The sequence below is a fragment of the Vicugna pacos genome, chromosome 6 (assembly GCF_048564905.1).
Source record: "Vicugna pacos chromosome 6, VicPac4, whole genome shotgun sequence".
In the NCBI taxonomy this organism is placed as follows: domain Eukaryota; kingdom Metazoa; phylum Chordata; class Mammalia; order Artiodactyla; family Camelidae; genus Vicugna; species Vicugna pacos.
This window is the reverse complement of record NC_132992.1, coordinates 87,188,011-87,207,284: the sequence shown is the minus strand read 5'-3', so window position 1 is coordinate 87,207,284 and position 19,274 is coordinate 87,188,011. Positions and strand designations below refer to the sequence as shown.

The following is a 19,274-nucleotide window of genomic DNA, read 5'->3' as shown; positions in this document are numbered from 1 at the left end:
GTGGTGTAGAGAAATGTGTCTTTCATCTGTTTCCGATGGCTATTTTTAAGTGATCTGGAATCAGGGAAACCATTTCTCTCTTTAGATCACTTAGGAAGTCCCCTGTGTTCCTAGCAAATAACAGAGAGCTGTCCATCTCTAACTCGAAGTTAAGGGCACTGGGGTGTAAACAAAGGCACCCTGGACTGGGTATTAGACCTGGCCCAGGTCCCCACTCTATGAGAAAGTAATTGTGTGGCCTTGAGCAAGCCACCCCGCCGTGAGGCTCCTCAGCATGCCTGTCTGCGGAATGGGGCAACAGCTCCTCCCTCTGGGTTGTTGTGGAGATGAACTGAGTGGGTGCAAAAGCTCAAAGCACCCCCAGACCCAGCCCTCCGCCTGGGTCTGCACACCCAGTGCCGGGTGCCTTGACCACCTCGTTGGGAAGCCCTCCGCTCTCCAGTTGGGCAGGGAGGTTGAAGGACAGGGAGGAAGTGGGGTCCCCAGGGCCGGGGACCTGCTTGTAACAACCTTGCCTGTGTCTCCCTTCCTGCAGGAAGGCCAACAGCTCTGGCGAAGCCAGGCTGCAGGAGAGCCGCAGTCCACGGAGCGACTCGCTGACGCAGTTCATCCAGCAGCCCGACACAATGTACTTTGCTCTCTTCCTCTGGCTCCTGGTTTACTGCCTGCTGCTCTTCCCCCAGCTGGACGTCAGCAGACTCTGATGCGTGCGTCTGCGAAATAAAAGAGACAGGACCCTGAGCCGGGGTGGGACTTTTAACTTCTTTTGATTTCCCATTCCTGATGGGGCACTTCTGCAAACAGTTGAGAACCTCCGAAGAGAGTTAGCCTCCCTCTCCCCACGTGTTGTTTTCAGGCCTTCTTCTCCTCCTGTAAGTCCCGAGCATGCTTTTCTCTTTGGCTGCGTACTCGACTCTCAGGCGTGTGGCTGGACCCTTGGGTGGGGTTTGTTCGCGTGCCTTGCTTTGTCAGGTGTTAAGCTGTGTTACTAATACTTAGCCATAACTGGGTCTCTGCTCGCCCCACGTGCATGTTTTTCAGGCCTGGGATGGACTTGGAGTTTCTCACCTCCTGATGAGAAAGACGATGGATGCCCCAGGCAGGGCCTCCACTGGGTAGAAAACCGCCATGTTTTCCTCCGAGAGGGGAGTTTGAGCCAAGGTTCAGGGGGTAGAGGGGAGGTCCATGCACCTGTTGTGGTTTTGTCCTGTTCTTTGGGGGCTCCCCCAAAGCTGCCGTCTTCAGGGAAGCACGTCCGGGAATGGCAAAATCCGAGCAAAGTGAAGGCTGGGTCGTGAGTCACAGTGCACACTTGTTCACCCTTGGTTTTCCTTGGGGGTTGGGGGACATGCCTTTTAAATTGACGTTTGCATTAACTGAATTGAGGTAAAGCTGTGATTTGCAAACCTTCTCCATCCATGGAACCCTCTTTTCAAGTGAATTCTTAGGGAGCCGGTCTAGTTGATACATTAAAAGCAGAGCTGTGGCTGGGGTTCCTCTCGCTCTGCCTTGGCAGCCTCCTGGCTTCCATTCGTGGCTCCTGAGGCATTTATGTGGGTACCCAAGGCCCCCAGGGCACTGTAAATGGAAGCCCCCAAAGCCCCGAGGAGATGGGCCTGGCTGAGAATGAGCTCCCCTGACTTGTCAGAGCAGGAGTGATCCAGCCGATCTTGTTCCGAGAGAGCCTTTGTGCACACCTGCCTCAGGATGCAAGTCTCAGCATGGGCATCCGTTGTGGTCAGTCATAACACGTTTCTTGAAAAGGAAAAGGGTTGGTAGAAAGCACCCCGAGAAGTAAGCCGAGCAGGCACTTAGTGAGAGGACAGAGGCAGCCAGCGGCCCCTCCGTCTTCCTTCTCCTGGGCTCCCTCTGCTCCCCGTCTCCTGCTGAGATGCAGGTCATAGAGACCCTGTGTGTTACTTCCTTCTCCCAGTGCCCTCCTCCTCAGAAAGCATGTGTGAGCTGAGACTTACAGAACCCCTGGCAGTGAGGTCAGGAGAGGACAGCATCTCCTCTGCTGAACTCAGAGAGGCAGAGCCGGTTGACCAAGATCACACAGCCAACCAGGAACAGACTTGCAGGAATTCTCAGGCCACTAGATGCCCAGTCCAGAGCTGTCCCCTCTTTCAGGAAACATCCATTGGGCCCATGAATGTCCTGAAAAAAAAATAAAAAATGAATAGATGAGAATGTCCTCATTTAAACAAACCCAAAATTCTTAGGCCAACAGTCAACCTTTATTTTTTCTTGTATTTTTTCCCCAGAGGAAATGTTGTTCACTCTCAGGCTTGTCCCTCATTCCTTCTGGAAGGCCCTTGACATCTCTGACAGCTTGTCAGCTGACATACCAGCATTGTTCTTACTCCAGGAGTCACAGTCCTCTCTCGGCAAGCCAAAGACTTGCTTGTTTCAAGCAGTGGGGTTCAAATTTTCAGAATTCTAGCATGGCCAAAAGAATTTACATAGCACATTTCAGTTGATGACAGCCGAAATCTGGCCTCTAACCCACTCCTGTTATAGCCTGCTTTCTCTCCATGAACGAACCTAAGCCTTCCAAGCTGGAAGCTGTTGGGAGCTTGGAGTGATTCCATCTTGAAGGCCAAGTGTCCTGTGGAAAATGAGCTAATTAATGAGCTCCCTGGCATCAATGAAAACTCAAAGGTACGGATAATAAAGATGATGTGTGCGATATTTTATGACCCTGGACACCATGCCGTCCTCACCTAAATTAAACGCTTGAAGAGCCAGGGAAGAGCCGACCCAAACGTTAATCATTTCATTTTACGGGTCTAGACCTTGTTCAGAAAAGTCTCTGCAGGCTTCTTCTCTCCCCATTACAAAGTGTAATATTGTTTAAAACCATCTACTGGCAAGATGCCTGAAAGTCATTTGGTTCAGGTTGGCAGCAAACTGATTTTTTTTTTTTAAGAAAAAAAAAATCCTCACTTGAGTCTAGGCTTGTGTGGGAGAAGCCAGATATAGAAGAAGGTGGATAAGAAGCCTGCAGGACAGATCACCCCGTGGCTTGTATTTTTTTTAAGAATTTATTTTCAATTCTTATCCAAGCAATACATGTTCATGGTTTTAAAAGAAACAAATACTATGAGGCTTTTAATGAAAACTGGCAGTCTCTCTGTCTTGCTCCCCAGAAGTAACTCTTCCAGCTCCTTCAGCTGTTTCTTCTAGTATTTACCTTTGCATTTCTACATAACGTGCTTACGTTTCTTTTATTTTTTTTAATTAATTTAGAAACATCTAGTGGCTTGCTATTTGGTAGGTAAGGATCTTGCTCTTGCCCAAACTGCGTTTTGTTTTTCCAGTATTGTTCAATTATGTTATTTGGAGCATCTCTGTTCAGTGTGAGCATATGAGGGCTGTTGATGTCTGAGCCAAGTAGTGTACTATAGTTGCATGTCCTTTCTCAGCAAAATTCTTCTCCCTTGATGATGACGGTGATAATGAAGACTTTGGTGTGGCACATTTCTTAGTGACTTCCTGAGAAAGGGAACATGGGAAGTAAATATTATAAATATTTTGAGATTTTGCTTAACTTAAAACGTCTTCATTCTGCCCTTTCCCAGGTATAGCTGCATATAGAATTGTGAGTGGAAAATAATACCCTCCCACAGCCCGCCCAACATGGTTTTTGAAATTCCTGATGCCATTCTGATTCATTTAAACATGACTTGGGTTTCTCTCAGGACATGTTTAACATCCCTTCATTCTTAGTGATCTGAGTTGCCCTGATGGCACTGAACCCTTGATGCTGGGCTCTCATGGGAACTTTCTTAAATTTTCTTGTAATTGTTCACATTCTTTATTTCTGGACAACCTGTTATTCCAATGTTGGACCTCCCAGACTAACCCTTTAATTTTTTTTTACCATTTCTATTTCTCATTTCTTAATTTTTTTGATCTGATTATGAGGAAAATTACTCAGCTTTATCTTCTCAGTATACCTGTTGAATGTTTTATTAATTTTTAATTTCCAAAACATTTGGTGGCTGTTTTCTTGTTTCTGTTTTATAGTGTCCTGTTCTTGTTTCGTAGGTGCAGGTCTTACCTCTCTGTGGATGTTCATGATAGTGGGGTTTGGGGGAAGTTCTTTTCTGCTATTTTGCCTTTATTTCCTCTTAAGTCCCCTTTCTCTTGGCCAGTCTCAGTCTCTTTCATGTTACAAGTTTCCTTCAGATATCTAGAGATCCCGTGAATCTGTTCATGTGTAAGAATGATACATCAAAAAAATGGATAGGAAGCTTTGTGTGTGAACTGATGGGTTTTTCTGTAGGGTCACCAGGTGGGCACCTGGACTTTTCATGGGAGGACCACACATAACGCTATTTGCAGGTCTTTTCTCTGGGACTCAAATTGTGTTTCTTTAGAGATATTTCCACTTCTCTCCTGCCTGAGAAAAAGGGACATACACACGGCTGCTACAAGCCTGTGCAACACTCTCGTGCAGTTTCAAAAAAGGTATTCCCTCTAGGTATATGGCTTGGAAAGAGGTGCCCCTCTGGGCACAAGCCACCCGTGGGCACTTGGCCAAACTGGCAGAAGGCACCTTTCGTCTCTTTCTCCAGGGCAAGGCTTGAGGAGCAGAGTGAGGGCTAGGTTTTAACTCCCAGTTGTCTCCTTAGCCAAGTGCCTTTGTGCAGTGCACAGACTGTAGGGCTGTACCCAGGGGTCCTGGCGCACACCCGAGTGCCTGCATCCTGACCTCTGAGCAGGCATCTCATCACAGTTAGTATGCAGACTCACAGAATTGCTCCTGCCTCACTGTGCCTGGTTTTCCAGGTTTGGAGCTCCTCTGCTTCCCCTGTAGAGTAGGCGGCTGCCAACTGCCCGTCCTCTGCAGGTGCGAGGTGCTGGGATCCCGCATCCCTGATCACGTCTCCCTTTGCTCTGCCCCTGCTGTGCATGGGTTGGCACCTCTTACCTGCTGTCAACTCCTCCCCGTCCCTTTGTTTTCCTGGTTGCACCACTTCCATTCCTTTGGCCTTTTTCCCGTGGGGTTTCGAGAAATGCGCCCATGTGCTCAAGACCCCATCTTGAACTGCAGGTCCCATCTGTGCCTTCTCCCTGCTCGTCAGGTGGCTCACTGCTCAGCGGATGCATTTGTGAACTTGCCCTGAGTCCTGCTGAGCCGGGGTCTGCCAGCGCCGACACGCAGCGCAGTGCCAAGTGAGGAGAGAAGAGCTGGAATGCCGCAGTGAGGACCGGGGCTCTCCTTCCTCCCCACTTTTCACCTCCTGCCCCCACGGAGCTACCTTAGAGCTCCCGCCTCCCCCTATGCTCCATGGAGTCACCTACTTTCTAGGCTTCCTTTGCCGCCCTCACTTCTTTTGGAAACCAGTGGTCCATCCACACTGGTGTTGGCCAGCGAACAAACCGGTTGCTCCCTCTGTCCGGTGGCTGTTTGGAACTCAGAGCAATTCCCCCGGTCAAATCTGGTCTCTGTGTGGAGCTGGGCTCCCACCAGGACAGGGAACCAGAGGCGGTCCCCCCTCCCCATCCCCTAGACAGCCCCCCGGACACAGGCTGAGGCTCCCTTTCTGGGGTTCAGCACATTTCTTCCAACTCTCCTCGCTCATCCTCGTGCAGTGCTCGTTGTAAGGGCCGAGCTCACAGAAGGCAGAAGGTTTGGAGGCCTGTGTAGTCAGTCTTCATAAATTAAAGATTGTTTGACAGCCTTGGGGAATCCCATAAGGGTCTAGCACCTCATTTAAGAAATGAGAAATGGGGTAGCGATGGTTATAGCTCAGTGGTGGAGCACATGCTTAGAATGAGCAAGGTCCTGGGTTCAATCCCCAGTACCTCTTAAAAAAGGAAGGAGGGAAGGAAGGAGAAGCTAAAGATCAGGCAGGAGAAAGGACGAGTCACACTGCTGGTCAGTGCCCTCAGGAGGGACATCTTAATTCCCAGTGAAGTTCTCTGCACAACTCCAGCCTGCAGCCACCTCCCTCCTCACCCAGGATTCAGAGCATCACAGAGCTAATCGCTCAAACACAAGCCAGAGCAAACAAGCCAAGAGGTATCTCACGGAGGATCAGCATTCACTGTGGCGCCTCTGTTAAGGACTGTTCTCTTACCCCAGTTGTGTCATTGGAGGGCAGTCTCGTGATGCGGACTCTTTTGCACAAGCGCGGTTTTTCCTAGCTCTCCACAAGGGCTCCAGATGGCCCCCTGCAGTTTGGAGCCCTGGCCTGCCCCTCCTTTCTGTTTGGAGACCTTCCTCGGCGATCTCTGCCCAGTTCCCCGCCTGTGCTCAGCCTCATGTGCTGAAGTCCCCGAGGTGGGCCGCGTGGGTGTTTCAGGCCAACGTGGCTCCTCAGAACCTTCCCAGCGATGCTCTTGCCAGGACGCAAGAGCACGTGATGCTCTTCTGGTCCAGATGTGTTACTTCTCTTGCCCCAACGTTGCATAATCGCTGCTGAAACCTCCTTCGGGGGGAGTCTCGGGCTGCAGCTGCCCAGGGCTGGGCCCCCCCACTGAACAGCAAGCTATGCAGCTGCTGAGCGGGGCTGCTCTCAGACGAGGGCCAGGACCTGGGCCAAGCGGTTGGAGGCTGAGCGCTGGCGTGAGTGGTAGCACGCTTATTTGTCTCCGCAGCCAGCCTGTGTCAGGAAACCAAGAAATGAGACGTGGCTTCTTTGCTGGACGTTGAGTCCCACAGATCTTTCAGCTCTGCCTCTTGTCAGCCTTTCCCTGAGGATGGACAGTCAGCAGCACAGGGAGGTGAGCCTGATGCACGCAAAGCGGACATGGCCCTGAATCCAAGTTCCCATCGCGTGCAGATACCGTGCCTTCAGGCTCCTGGCGAGCTCTGGCCCTCCTGGCCCTGGTGTGTATGGCACCACCGTGCCCGCAGGCCTTGAAAAAGCTCCTCCACTTTTGCGGGTGCGACCAGGCTTGGGGTGGGCTGGGTCAAGTAAAGGGGCAAAGGCCCGGAGGTTCTGAGTCCCTGCTTCCCCGAGAGTCAGCAGAGGTCATCCGAGTTCCGGGGCTCCTCTGACTGTTTTGGAATTGCCAGACCCCACAGTGCCGGGAAGACTGACTTAGGTGTTTTTAATCAGTTCTGAGAACCTCGATGAAAACCCATCCGGCTAACGGTGATTCCCAGCCCAGGGGCGTAGCACCAATGAGCCAGAATGCAACCTCATTCATGGGAAGAAGACAGCCAGTGTTGTGTGCTGTTTGACCACAGGGTTTTTAAATACACACACAGCTCAGGAATCTATGGCCCTGATCCCCCTGCTAACTTTTTAAAATCCCTGACCCTCAAATATCAAGTCTAGCTTTCATCCTGCAGGAGTCTCTTTAACTGAGCCCTCCTTTGAAAAAAAAATCACTCCCTTCCCCCTTCCCCGGAATGTCTAATGGGCTGGAGGAAGAGGGCAGCCAGATCCAGGTTCGAGTCCCAGCTCTGGATGGGCATCTGTATGACCTTGGGTAAATGACCTCTCTGCGCATCTTCTGTGCAGAGTAGACGCAGTACATGTTTGTTGAATGAATAAAAGCTTCCTTGCGAGTGTGCTGTGATGTTGTAAAATGCTCAGTAGCTCCTTGTTCGCAGGACCCCACTCTCCGAGCTCTGACTACACCGTCTTCCATGACATTCAGTTTACCATAGCTTCTCCCCACCTCTCTCCAGGCCACCTCTGCTTTGTCTCTGATCTAACGCATGCCTTTTACAAGAGGAAGCTGAAGCCAGCATCTACCCATTAACTCACTGGACCCTTTAAACAATCACAAGAGGTGGTTCTTTTCAGAGAGGAAACTACAGCACGAGGAGGAAGGGTAACAAGGTCATCGAGCTGGCAGATGGCGGAACTGCGAACACAGGACTCCTACTTTGAAACGCTGATTTTCCCTCTAGACTTCACTGCTTAGGAAAGAAAGTTATGTCTAATGAGATGCAGACTCTCGGTGACTTTGGCCTAGTTGGCAGGGTGGGTGGAAATCTCAGATTTGAGAAGGTGGTGAACTTTATGAGTCACATTGCACCCCCCCCGACCCTTCACTCTCCTTCCCAAAATTCTGAAGACTTCGACTGCCCCCCCCATATCAATACTGCTTAAATATCATAAAAATGACTGAGTAATACGGTACATCAACAATTCCTCAATTAAAAAATAAAATATTTAAAGGATTAGGGTGCTCCAAGTTCAGGTTTTAGCCCAGGGTTGCAAATTTGCAACCCAACTGACTGCATCTAAGGGCCTTTAGCAAAATAATCTGTGTCTAACGTTGAAGACTTGGGTGACTTTAAATCAAGCCCCGCCCACCCCGCCCCCGCTCTTCGCTCTCCACTTGCAACACATGCTTTCCAGAGTAGGACGTTAGGCCCCCTCCTTCGAAAGTAAACTTCGTTGTGCTCCACGGAGTACAACGGAAATAGGGATGGAGAATGTGGATTACTTGGAAGAAGCCATAATTTAGGAATCATTATTTTTCCTTTGTTTTAGATTTAAAAGCTGAGACTTTTTGCTCTGTTGCAAAAACAAATAGAAAAATATCTTTGGAGGGGTTTTGTTTGTTTGTTTGTTGTTATTTCGCATTTACTTGTTTAAGCCCCAGCAGAAGTCAGTAAGAGCATGTTCTCTGTTAGATGATGCTGTGATGACAGCCGCAAAGTGCCTGTATCCCTAAATGTCATGTAAGGATTGAAACACTTTTTTAAAGGAAACTCAGAGAGTGTCTGTAACCTAGAGAGTTGACATTGTTCCAGAGTAGGACAGTGCTGGCCTCAGTATCAGAAACCCACATCCTAGTTCTGGCTCACCTGTGGTGACGCCTCGAATAATTCACTTACCTTCCTGGGTTGCGAGTTGGAAGACCTCTATTTCAAAATGCTTCCTAGGTTTAAAAACCCAAAGATTAGCAAGGTAGCTTTGTTTTTTGTTGTTGTTTTGGTTTTGGTTTTTTAATCTCAGTAAGTGGCCTATTTGCTTAGAATAAATGCACCTCTGTATTTGTCAGTGAAACCCAAAGCTTAGAGCATTGCTTCCAGCTTTACTATCTGAGAAAGGTGCCTTCGGAAATGGTTTGGTAAAATAAAAGGTAGTCCATTGAAGGATGTGTGGATGAAAGTTTGGGGTAGAATGTAGGAGATCTGCCTCCTAGGGCTCCCCGCACCAAACTGGTCTCCTTAAATTAATCTGCATCCAAGGCAGTTTCCTGGGGGAATTCACAAGTTCAGCTGCAGGGATATATGGCCGGAAACAGCTGGGCCTTTCTGTTCTTCCCGCTTTTTTTCCCTTCCCCTCGCAGACTCAAAATACAGAGACACAGAAATTCCACTTGGAGTCAGAAGCTGCTTGCATTCGAGCACTGGGTCCCTTAAGCCAAAGACTGGTACGATTGTGTAGAATGTCCCGGGCTGGGGGTGGGGCAGCGTGGTACTGGGGGGAGAAAGGGGCATGACGCAGACACCCTTTGCCCTCAAAATTGCACAGTAGGTTAGCTGCCTGCATCACCTGCATCACCTGCATTGGTGCTGGTAACATCAGCCAAAGATGAGCAGTAAAAGTGGAAGAATGGTTGTTCCCCATCCTGCCTTGTCCGGATAAATGATTAAACCTGGAAACAGGAGTTTGTTCGGAGCATATTGTATTGAAAGATGACAGGTGTTTATTTTTGCAAGGTCTGTAATGTGTTTAACAGATTTCATGCTATAGTTTCTTTTAATGTCATGGCAGGACTGAACTGACAATGTCTGAACATTTTTACTGAGCGCTCTAAGAGAACTATTGAAAAACAGCGAAATGTTATTTTGTAGTACGAGAATTATTTTCTCTATTTAGTATATACATAGCTGTAGCTTTGTAAAAAGGTATCTTTGTAAAAAAAATGGTATGGACGTGCCCTCTTATTTATTGATTATTGTAAATGAAGATATAAATGACTATTTGCATAATTTATACCCGTGGGAAATTACCTGGAGTATTTGTTACGTGACTGTTTTCTATTAAGGATTATTAGGCTTGGTGCTATGATGAATGGTCTTGTAAAATTCCATGTATTCTTAAGAAAAATTTTGAGTATAAATTCCACGAATAGACCACCTCGTTGATAATTCTCATTTTCCTGTGTGTCTGTGCCTTTGCCAACCAGAAATTACACTATCTTCCCTTTGCCTCAAAGAGAGTGCTGTTGTCAGGGTCAAAGTGAAGTCAAGTGGCGGCAGCATGGTAGAGATTGTAGGGGACCCACCTGTCTTCACCGCTGACCTGCCTTGAGCCTCTGCAGGTGAAGCTCCACGAAGAAACAATGACGATGGTGATGGCTGTTGTTGTACTGGCAGCGGCGGGTAGATGGCCCTGGAGGCAGACTGCCTGTCTGCGTTTGAACCCTGGGTCTGCCTCTTACCAACTGTGTGATCAGTAACAAGTTACTGTTGTAGCCTGGGTCCCCCAGAAAACAGCACCTGAGTCAAACCTTATGTGTTTGTACATCGTTGGGGGTGGTGCAGTCCCCAGGCAGCAAGAGTGAGGCAAGGAAGGGGGGAAAGCAAACGAAACGTGGTGCCAGAAATGTTGACTGTGCACCTAAGAGGCATCAGGCACTGTTCCGATCGCTGACAACAGAGCAATAAACGAAACCAAAGTCCTTGTGCTCATAAAGCTTGTGTTCCAGTGGGGGAGATGGACACAAAATAGGTAAAATACATAGCATGTCAGATACCTACGAACAAGTGCTGTAAGAAAGGGCAGGGCAGGAGCATCACTGGGGGTGGACGGGGAGGGGATGTAATGTTGCTAGAGCGGTTGGGAGAGGCCTCTCTGAGAGGGCGCCATTTGACTGCAGACTTGGAGATGCGAGGACAAGTCGCTCGAGTATCTGAGGAAGAGCTTTCCAAGCAAGGGAGAAGCCAGTGCAAGGTCACTGTGGTGGGCTCCTGGCTGGTGTTCAGGGGACACCGAGGGGCCTAAGCACAGGGGGTGACGGGGGAGACCAGCAGGAGAGGGGTTCCTGGGGCTGTCAGGTGGGGCCGCATCAGTTACAAGGGCTGTGGGCTTCACCCTGCGTGAGCTGGATCCCCTGGGAGGTTTTGAGCCCGTGTTGACTTCCATTTTAGCAGGTTAACCACGGCTGGCATGATGGGAATAGACTCAGGAACAAGGGCAGAGCCCAGAGGCTGGCTAGGAGGCCATTGCAACAGTGCAGGAAAGAGATGACCATGGCACAGACCAGGGTGCGGGCAGCTTTGGTGACACTTGCCTAAGTCCTGGCTGTGGGGTTGGGTCAGATCTGGGCCGCTTCTTCAGTAAACACTCTTGTACGGAAGGCCTCCTGGGTACAGGAGGCTAGGTGTTGGTGATAAGGACAGGAGTGAGATAAAGTCCATGCCTTGAAGGGGCTCGCTGAGTGGCCGGAGAGGAAAGCCATGTACTTGGAGCACAGGTACCATTTCTTGAGCTCTCTCCCAGGTGCTGGACTGGAGCTCAGGGCATGATCATAAAACTCTCCAGAGGGGAGGGTATAGCTTAGTGGTAGAGCACGTGCTTAGTATGCACGAGGTCCTGGGTTCGATCCCCAGTCCCTCCATTCATATAAATAAATAAATCGAATTACCTCCCCACCAAAAATTTAAAAAAACCCAAACACAAACAAAAAAATTAAAATAAAAAAATCTCTCCAAACATGAGATGGGTGGCCATGTCCTGCCCACGAGATGCTGAGGTTGGGAAAAATGAATTCAATCGCATGCTGCCCAGCAGAATTAGAATAAGAACCTGGGACCACTGGACTTTTCCCATTACATCAGCCTGTCTCCTGTTCCCTGGAAGTGGCCCCCAAGAGCATGTGAACTGAGGCACCAGGTCCATGGCTGCTCCCAGCTGCCAGAGGCCCAGAGGGAGAGCACGACCACCAAGTTGCAGCCTGAGGCCCACATCCTGCCGTGGGGAGGAAAACTCAGCGGGGGGGGGGGTTCCCCTGCCATCTTGTATCAGGGTCAGCTCTCCTAGGAGCTCAATAAGTCTCGTAAAATAACAGCCCCGATGTGAGGACTGAAACGAGCATCTATCTGTGGAAATACCCAAGAAATAGCCCAAAGACAAATGTTCATGATATTAGAAAAGCATCCTTATGTCTCTCTCAGACCACAATCCTAAAGGTCCAATTCTTTTTCTCTAGAACTCAGTCGTCCTCCCCAATATGCATCGTTAACAGACTATTTGGGGCCACGGCCACAAACTGTACAATAGGCCTTCCCAACCTATCCGGGCAAGGGGCATTTCTTTTAAATGTATTTATTTCCTGTCTATCATAGACCAGTTTTTGTAAAATGCAGTACAAATTAAGTATGCAAAAATGATACTAAAAATGGCATAAGGAATACAAGCCCAGATTTTTTACTAGATTCAGTAGACATAAAATTACCTGTCATATCCCCAGAAGGTGTCTGAAAACTCAGTTTCTGAACTTATCTCATAGAAGCCCCGGGACCTGCCGCTGCAGCATTTTCCTGAAATCACCTGTACCTCCCACCTTCTAAAGGGAAATTATCGTCTTTCTTTTTATCTTAATGCAACCACAAGAATTTTTCATTAATAGGCACTGCTTATCTAAACTTTCAGGTCGCAGGTGGCTGGTTTTTTTCCTAATAATTTCAGTTCGCTTGCAAAGGGTACAAGGCATTTGCAGCCATGTGGTCTCTTTTGATGGCACCCCTCTAACTTTCATAAAGGCATATGGTATTTCTTACCCAACTGATGCTAGAGCTGGACTGAGAAAGGTCACTTGATGTTGTTGAGGGGGTAGGGGGAGGCGCGGCCCCACTGCAGCACACACCTGAGGTGTCTGACACCAGAACAAGGCCATCCCCACCCATGTGTCCTGGGAAGTGGCTGATGAAAGAATCACGGGAGTTTTACCCCAACACGCCTTGGCCGGCTCAGCTGTGAGCCTCTCTCTTTGAACACTGCTCTGGCAAGTAGGCCAGTCCGCCACTAGAAGAATTACTCCCGTCAGGGCAAGACAAAGACACTGTCTAGGGCCTGTGGCTACCAGAGATGCAGGAGATCTTGTCCAACTCTTACCCTGCGGACGGAAGTGAATGCCTGGCTTCAGTAAGCCCGCGTCCTTCAACATCATCAGGGCACCAGACAGGACTGAACCAAGTCAGACTTCTTGCCTTTCAAACGCTCAGGGAGCACTGGCCACAAACTCAGAAGGGGTCAAATCCCAAAACATTCTTCTATGTACAGGATTTGAAACAGTGGCCTGCATGGTACTCCTTGGACCAGTGAGACCTGTAACCGGAGATGGAAGTCCCATTACATAGATGCTATGAGAAAATGTTTGTTTTTTTTAAATCTAGCGAAAAATAGGAGCTTTCAGTTTCACTGTCTATGTGATAAGTGGGATAAAAGTCTAGGCTGCCCCCCGCTCTCCCTAGCACACGCTATGACTCGTGTTTCAAAGTCATTAAGAGCCCACTCATCCCTGGATCTGTGGGCCTGGTAGATGTGGTCTCCACATCAGGTAGGGATTACGTTCAGCTGCATGTTATGGGAATCTGGCTCTGATGCTTTCACCACCCAGGACACTGTGGACACTCACACAGGACACTGAAGCAGGTGGTCCTGACATGCAGTGGCTCCATGATGTCACCAAGGTCTCTGGTTTCTTCCACCTTCTATTCTGCCATTGTAGCATGTGGGTTTCCCCATCACAGTCTCTTCTGGTCACAAGATGGCCCCTGCAGCCCCGGCCTCACCTTTCTGTGCCGGGAAAGTGGAAGGAAGCTAGAAGAAGAAAATAAAATCATCCCCACGAACTTTCATGTGAGACCCATTGGTATTAAGAAAATGAAAAGACAAGCCACAGACAGGGAGAAAATATTTGAAGAACATGTCTGATAAAGGATGTGTATCCAAAATACACAAAGAACCCTTAAAACTCAATAAGAAAACAAACAACCCAATTAAAACTGAGAAAAAGATCTGAATAGACACTCCATCAGTAAAGATACAGAGATGGCAAAGAAGCCTATGAAAAGATGCTCAGTGTCATATGTCATTAGGGAATTGCAAATTAAAACAACATGAGATAGCACTACACACCTGTTAGAATGGTCAAGACCCAGAACACCGGTATGTTCAGATCCTGGTGAGGATGTGGAACAAAAAGGATCCCTCATTTTTTGCTGGTGGGAATGCAAAATGGTGGAGCCACTTTGGAAGACAGTTTGGTAGTTTCTTATCAAACTAAACATAGTCTTACCATAAGATCCAAAAATCGTGCTCCTTGGTACTTACCCAAATGAGTTGAAAACATCTCCACACAATAACCTGTACATGAATGTTTATAGCACCTTTATTCATAATTGCAAAAACTTGGAAGCAACCAAGATGTCCTTCAAGAGGTGAGTAGATAAATAAACTGTGGTACATCCAGACAATGAAATATCACTCAGCAATATAAAGAACTACCAAGTAATGAAAATATATAGGAGGATCTTAAATGCATATTGCTAAGTGAAAGAAGCAAGAATAAAGCCACGCACCGTGTGATTCCAACTTCGTGACGTTATGAAAAAGGCAAAACTACGGAGACCGTAAAAAGATCAGCAGTTGCCAGGGTTCACGGGGGAGGGTAGGAAGGATGACTAGGGGGTCACAGGGGATTTTTCGGACAGTGAGACTGTTTTTGTGCAGCAGTGTGATGGGGAATACTTAACGTCATACATTTGTCAAGACCCACTGAACTATACAACACAGAGTGAACCTGAATGTAAACTATGGTTCATTGATTGTAAGAAATGGATACAAGATGGGAGAAACTGTGGAAGTGGGGAGAAGGGTGTATGGGAACTTTCTGTACTTCCTGCTCAGTTTTTCCTTAACCCCAAAACTGCTCTACAAAAATAAAGTTTACTAATTTTTTTAAAGTTTAATTTAAAAAAAGATGAAGTACAGCCAGGATTGTAACGGGGTTACTACAGAATTGCCTAGAGGGGTTAAAGGGGTTCACCGTTTGCCTAGTGAGAGGATCTGATCAAGTCACATAAGAGAAGGCAAGTTGAAGTGGCAACCAAAGAAATGTCAAGTTACAAGTACTACTTGAAGCAGGTTAAGTTTACAAAATGTAAACAAAGATATTATTTTCCGCTTACAAAATTAGCATACAATTTCAAACACCCCTGGTGTTCACCAAGCTGGGGGGAATGGGTTAGGACAGTACCTAACTGACAGCCACATACTGGAAACACACTCCCACTTGTCAGTATGATCAGCAAGAGCCACACAGATGCTCATGCCCTTGGGCTAGACTATTCTAGAAATTTATTCTAAAGAATGTCTCCTGAGGACCTAATTCAACAGAAGTTATCAACCTATTGTAAAATATTACTGCTCAGGAAAAATAGCCTTGTCTCTCTGATAAACTGATGACATTTTAAACAGCAGATGTCGGGGAGATGTTACAGGATAAAGGAGACATTTTTAAAGTAAAACAACCAAGTGCTGTGTATGAACTTTGTCTGGACCCTGATTTGCATGAACAACTATAAAAAACCTGAGGATTTTTTTTTAATATCTGGGAAAATTTTAATATGAACTGGAATTAGATGATATTAATAAATTATTAACATTGTTATGTATAAAAATGGCAGATGATTATGTTTTAATATATTATAATTTTATTTGTGAATTATTTTTAACACCTTTATTGTGGTATGGTTCCTGCACAGTAAACTACACGTTTCAGATGTACATTTAGATGAATTTTGATAGATGTATACACTGATGAATCCACTACCACAAGATAGCTAGCATTTCCATCAATCCTCAAGAGGTGCAATTTCAGACGATTATGTTTTAAAGATTCATTATCAGAGAGGCGCTGTGAAGTGTTTATGAGTAAGATGTCCTGCTAAAAATAATCCAACTTTCATGTCGTGTACACGGTTGGCCCTCTCTATCTGTGGATTCAACCAACAACAGGTCAAATTCCATCTGCGTTTGGTTGTATCCACAGATGCAGAACCCACGGATACCAAGGGCCACTGAACTATGCCATTTTACACAAGGGACTCAAGCCATCTGTGAAGTTTTATATCCCTGGGGGTCTTGGAACCAGTCCTTGGTGGATACCACGAGGCTGTATTTTACCACAATTTGGGAAGAGGAAACAAGTTTAATTTCTTTATTTTTATTTTTTTTTATTCAAGTAAAGTCGATTTACAATGTTTCAGGTGTACAGCAAAGTGATTCAGTTATACATATATGTGTTCTTTTTTCAGATTCTTTTCCATTATAGGTGATTACAAGATATTGAATGTAGTTCCCTGTAGGTGTACCGTAGGTCCTTGTTGTTTGTCTATTTTATACATAGTAGTGTATATCTGTTAATCTACCACAATTTTTTTTAATCCAGAAAAAATATATAGGGCATGGGCAGGATGAAACATTGTTGGCAAATGTTGATAATGACTGAAGATTTATGATGAGTATGCTGAAATTCATTACACATTTTTTAAATGCTTGAAATTTTCCATAATAAAAGGCTTAAAATATCCTATTGTGGCCGATTACTAGCTGTACCTTACTATCTGTTGTAGATACTTCGTTTGGCACTTGGGCATCTAGAGAAGACAACTTCCCAGCCTTCCTTGCAGGGAGGCACAGCCATGTGACTAAGTTCTGACCACTGAGACCATCCCATTGACAATGAGACGTAAATGAACATGCCGCGTGCTGCTCCTCGGTCCTGCCCTTAAAGTAACTGTTTGTGTTTTCCTGGTCTTTGCCATTTCCCACAGCTATCCTGTTAGGGTCAGAAATACTGGAGCAGGATCCAAGGACTCCTGACTCCTTTGTTGCCCCTTAACCTCAGTCTATCCTTCACACATAAAGATGAGACTGCAAGATACTTCTTCTCTTTGGACCTATTTTGGAACCCATTTCTATGACTACCTCAAGTGGGAGAGTCACTCAAAAGTCACTCATCGAACACCGCATCCACCTAGACCCCCATCAGCTTCGTTTTGGGCTAGTAAATCAGGAGGGAATCCGAGAACTTCACAGACACAAGCTGGGAACTTTCAGCACCAGCTTTGTAGGAGTTTTCTGAGCCACTTGGCCATTTAATATAAATTAAGAAAAACTGATACTCAGCATCTGCTATGTGCCAAGCACTATGCCGGGTCTGAAGAAAACAGACGAATAATTATCTTCCCCTCTTTTACTACCTTTTAAAGGTCTTGTAGCCTGGTGATTTAATTTATGTAGACGGAGGACAAAAATATGTCCACTATTGTGGACAACAGACGATCTTTCCAAGACCAATCGCAATGTTACTATTTCTGAGTAGATGTAACATTGTGTATCAACAAATTTCTACCTCCTCCAATCTAGCAGTAGGAGGATGGAATTCAGAATTTTTTAACTGCAGAACATTATAACAAAAACATTTTAAAGGAGAAAATTCCACTGCCAATCCCTTAACCCATACACTATTTTAATTTTTCCATTTACTTCAGTCCTTGTTTATATTTATGTAGAATTTTTATAAAACTTAACTAGAGCATAAATATAAGACTATACTCTGAAATGTTTGGTCCAACCCCTCTCTCACTCACTTTTCATCTCTCTATAGAGACTTTTTACATATTTTAATGGCTGCGGAGTGTACCATCATTCTAATATCATATTTTGCTTAGTCTCTTAATATTTGTCATTCAGTTTTTTAAAAATATTTTACTAGGATAAACATGCTGTAATAAACACCTTCATAAATTTAACATTTCCTGGGGGGGAGGATATAGCTCAGTGGTAGAGTGCACATTTAGCATGCACAAAGTCCTCGGTTCGATTCCCAGTACCTCCGTCAAATAAGTAAACAAACCAACCAACCTAATTACCCCTCCTCCACCCCATAAAAAAATTTAACTTTTTCCTTTTGGATCATTTGTTAGCAAAAGTATCCAGGAACTAGTTCAAAAGAGTGATTATTTTTATGTTTCCTGCCAACTTGATTTCCAAGAGTTGTACCAATTATTATTACTGTAGATGTAATAATTTTAACAGAACTTTACCAGATTTGGACATTTTCACTTACATTTTCAGTTAATTTAGAAAAGATATTTTAGAAATATATTTCTTTCTTCTACGTTTTGTTTTGTTTTTTAAGATGACAAGTGGGGTTGACCTCATTGTAAGTTGACTGCCCTTCTCTGAGATGTAAATGTCCTTTGCACATGTTGTTGGTTGGAGTTTTGAAGATTTCATTGTATCTCTTTTTTTCTTAGAGCAATTTTTTTTAAGAGAAATTTTGGTTCACAGCAAAATTGAGAGGAAAGTACTGAGATTTTTCATATACCTCCTGCCCCCACACACCCACAGCCTCCCCCATTATCAACATCCTACACCAGAGTGGTCCATTCATTACAGCTGATGAACCTCTGACAGGTCATAATCACCCAAAGTCCACGGTTTACTCTCTGGCTCTTAATGATGTCTATTACCTGTACCAATTGCTTTTAATTAGAGTCTAGTTTTTAGGGAAACTCTTTAATAACATTTTCTAACAAGGATAAGCAGGGCAAGTTAGTCCCATGGCTTTTAATTTATTTAAGCAAAAATATGAACTGATTTGTTAACTGCCAGAATGTTGATAATGTCACATGATATATGAAATGCAGAGTGATCACAGTGGAAATATGTGGCTCCATCTGCTGTGAATACTCTGAATTGGATATCTCCGGGTTTTATACTTTAAGGGTGTTAGTTTACTTTCCTAGGGAATTTAATTTAGGAGTTTTGTAAGTGATGTCACACTCAGAGCATTTTGCAAGACCCCGAGGGATAGAAACGTAATTAACACGGGGATGCTGCCCTCAGGAACGCTGAACAGTTGAACAGTTTTAAGGCAACCTCTAGTCCAGGCTGACATCTGCTGATCCTGTGCTGTCTCAGAAGGGCTGAGGTTTCAGGATACAAAACGGATTACTCTGCTTTGCCTAAAGCCACAGTCTTTGGGGTGGGATGAAATTAAATGACAAGAGGAGAAGGGCCTCTGGGAAAGTGTTGGAGAGGTGGTAGGGAAATGGAAGTCGAGGGGTGAGGGTAAGGAGAGGCCATGTGTTCTCACTTAACCCCAGCTGACCAGCATTCCAAGGCAATGGGAAGACATGGTCAAAGGTGATGATGTTTCCATGTTGGGACCAGGTCACTCATTTACAGTAGTTATGCCCAGCACGGACCAGACAGCATGTTCCCAAAGTGGGAGAATGTTCAAGCAACTACTGCCTAGTAGTAAAAAAGACA

The 19,274-nt window shown here is 45.9% G+C and overlaps 1 protein-coding gene and 1 non-coding gene across 2 annotated transcripts in view; both read left to right on the top strand.

The window, feature by feature from the left end:
- CLMN (calmin) overlaps positions 1-741 on the top strand; it is a 102,854-nt gene extending 102,113 nt beyond the window's left edge. Inside the window, exon 13 of the mRNA XM_072963659.1 lies at positions 536-741. Coding sequence (XP_072819760.1) covers positions 536-704 — 169 coding nt within the window. The 3' untranslated portion in view covers positions 705-741. The remainder of the gene's footprint in view (positions 1-535) is intronic.
- A 10,733-nt stretch (positions 742-11,474) lies between these two features.
- TRNAT-AGU (transfer RNA threonine (anticodon AGU)) lies at positions 11,475-11,547 on the top strand. The gene has a single exon. It is a non-coding gene; the product is annotated as a tRNA-Thr (tRNA).
- The last annotated feature ends 7,727 nt before the right edge of the window (positions 11,548-19,274 follow it).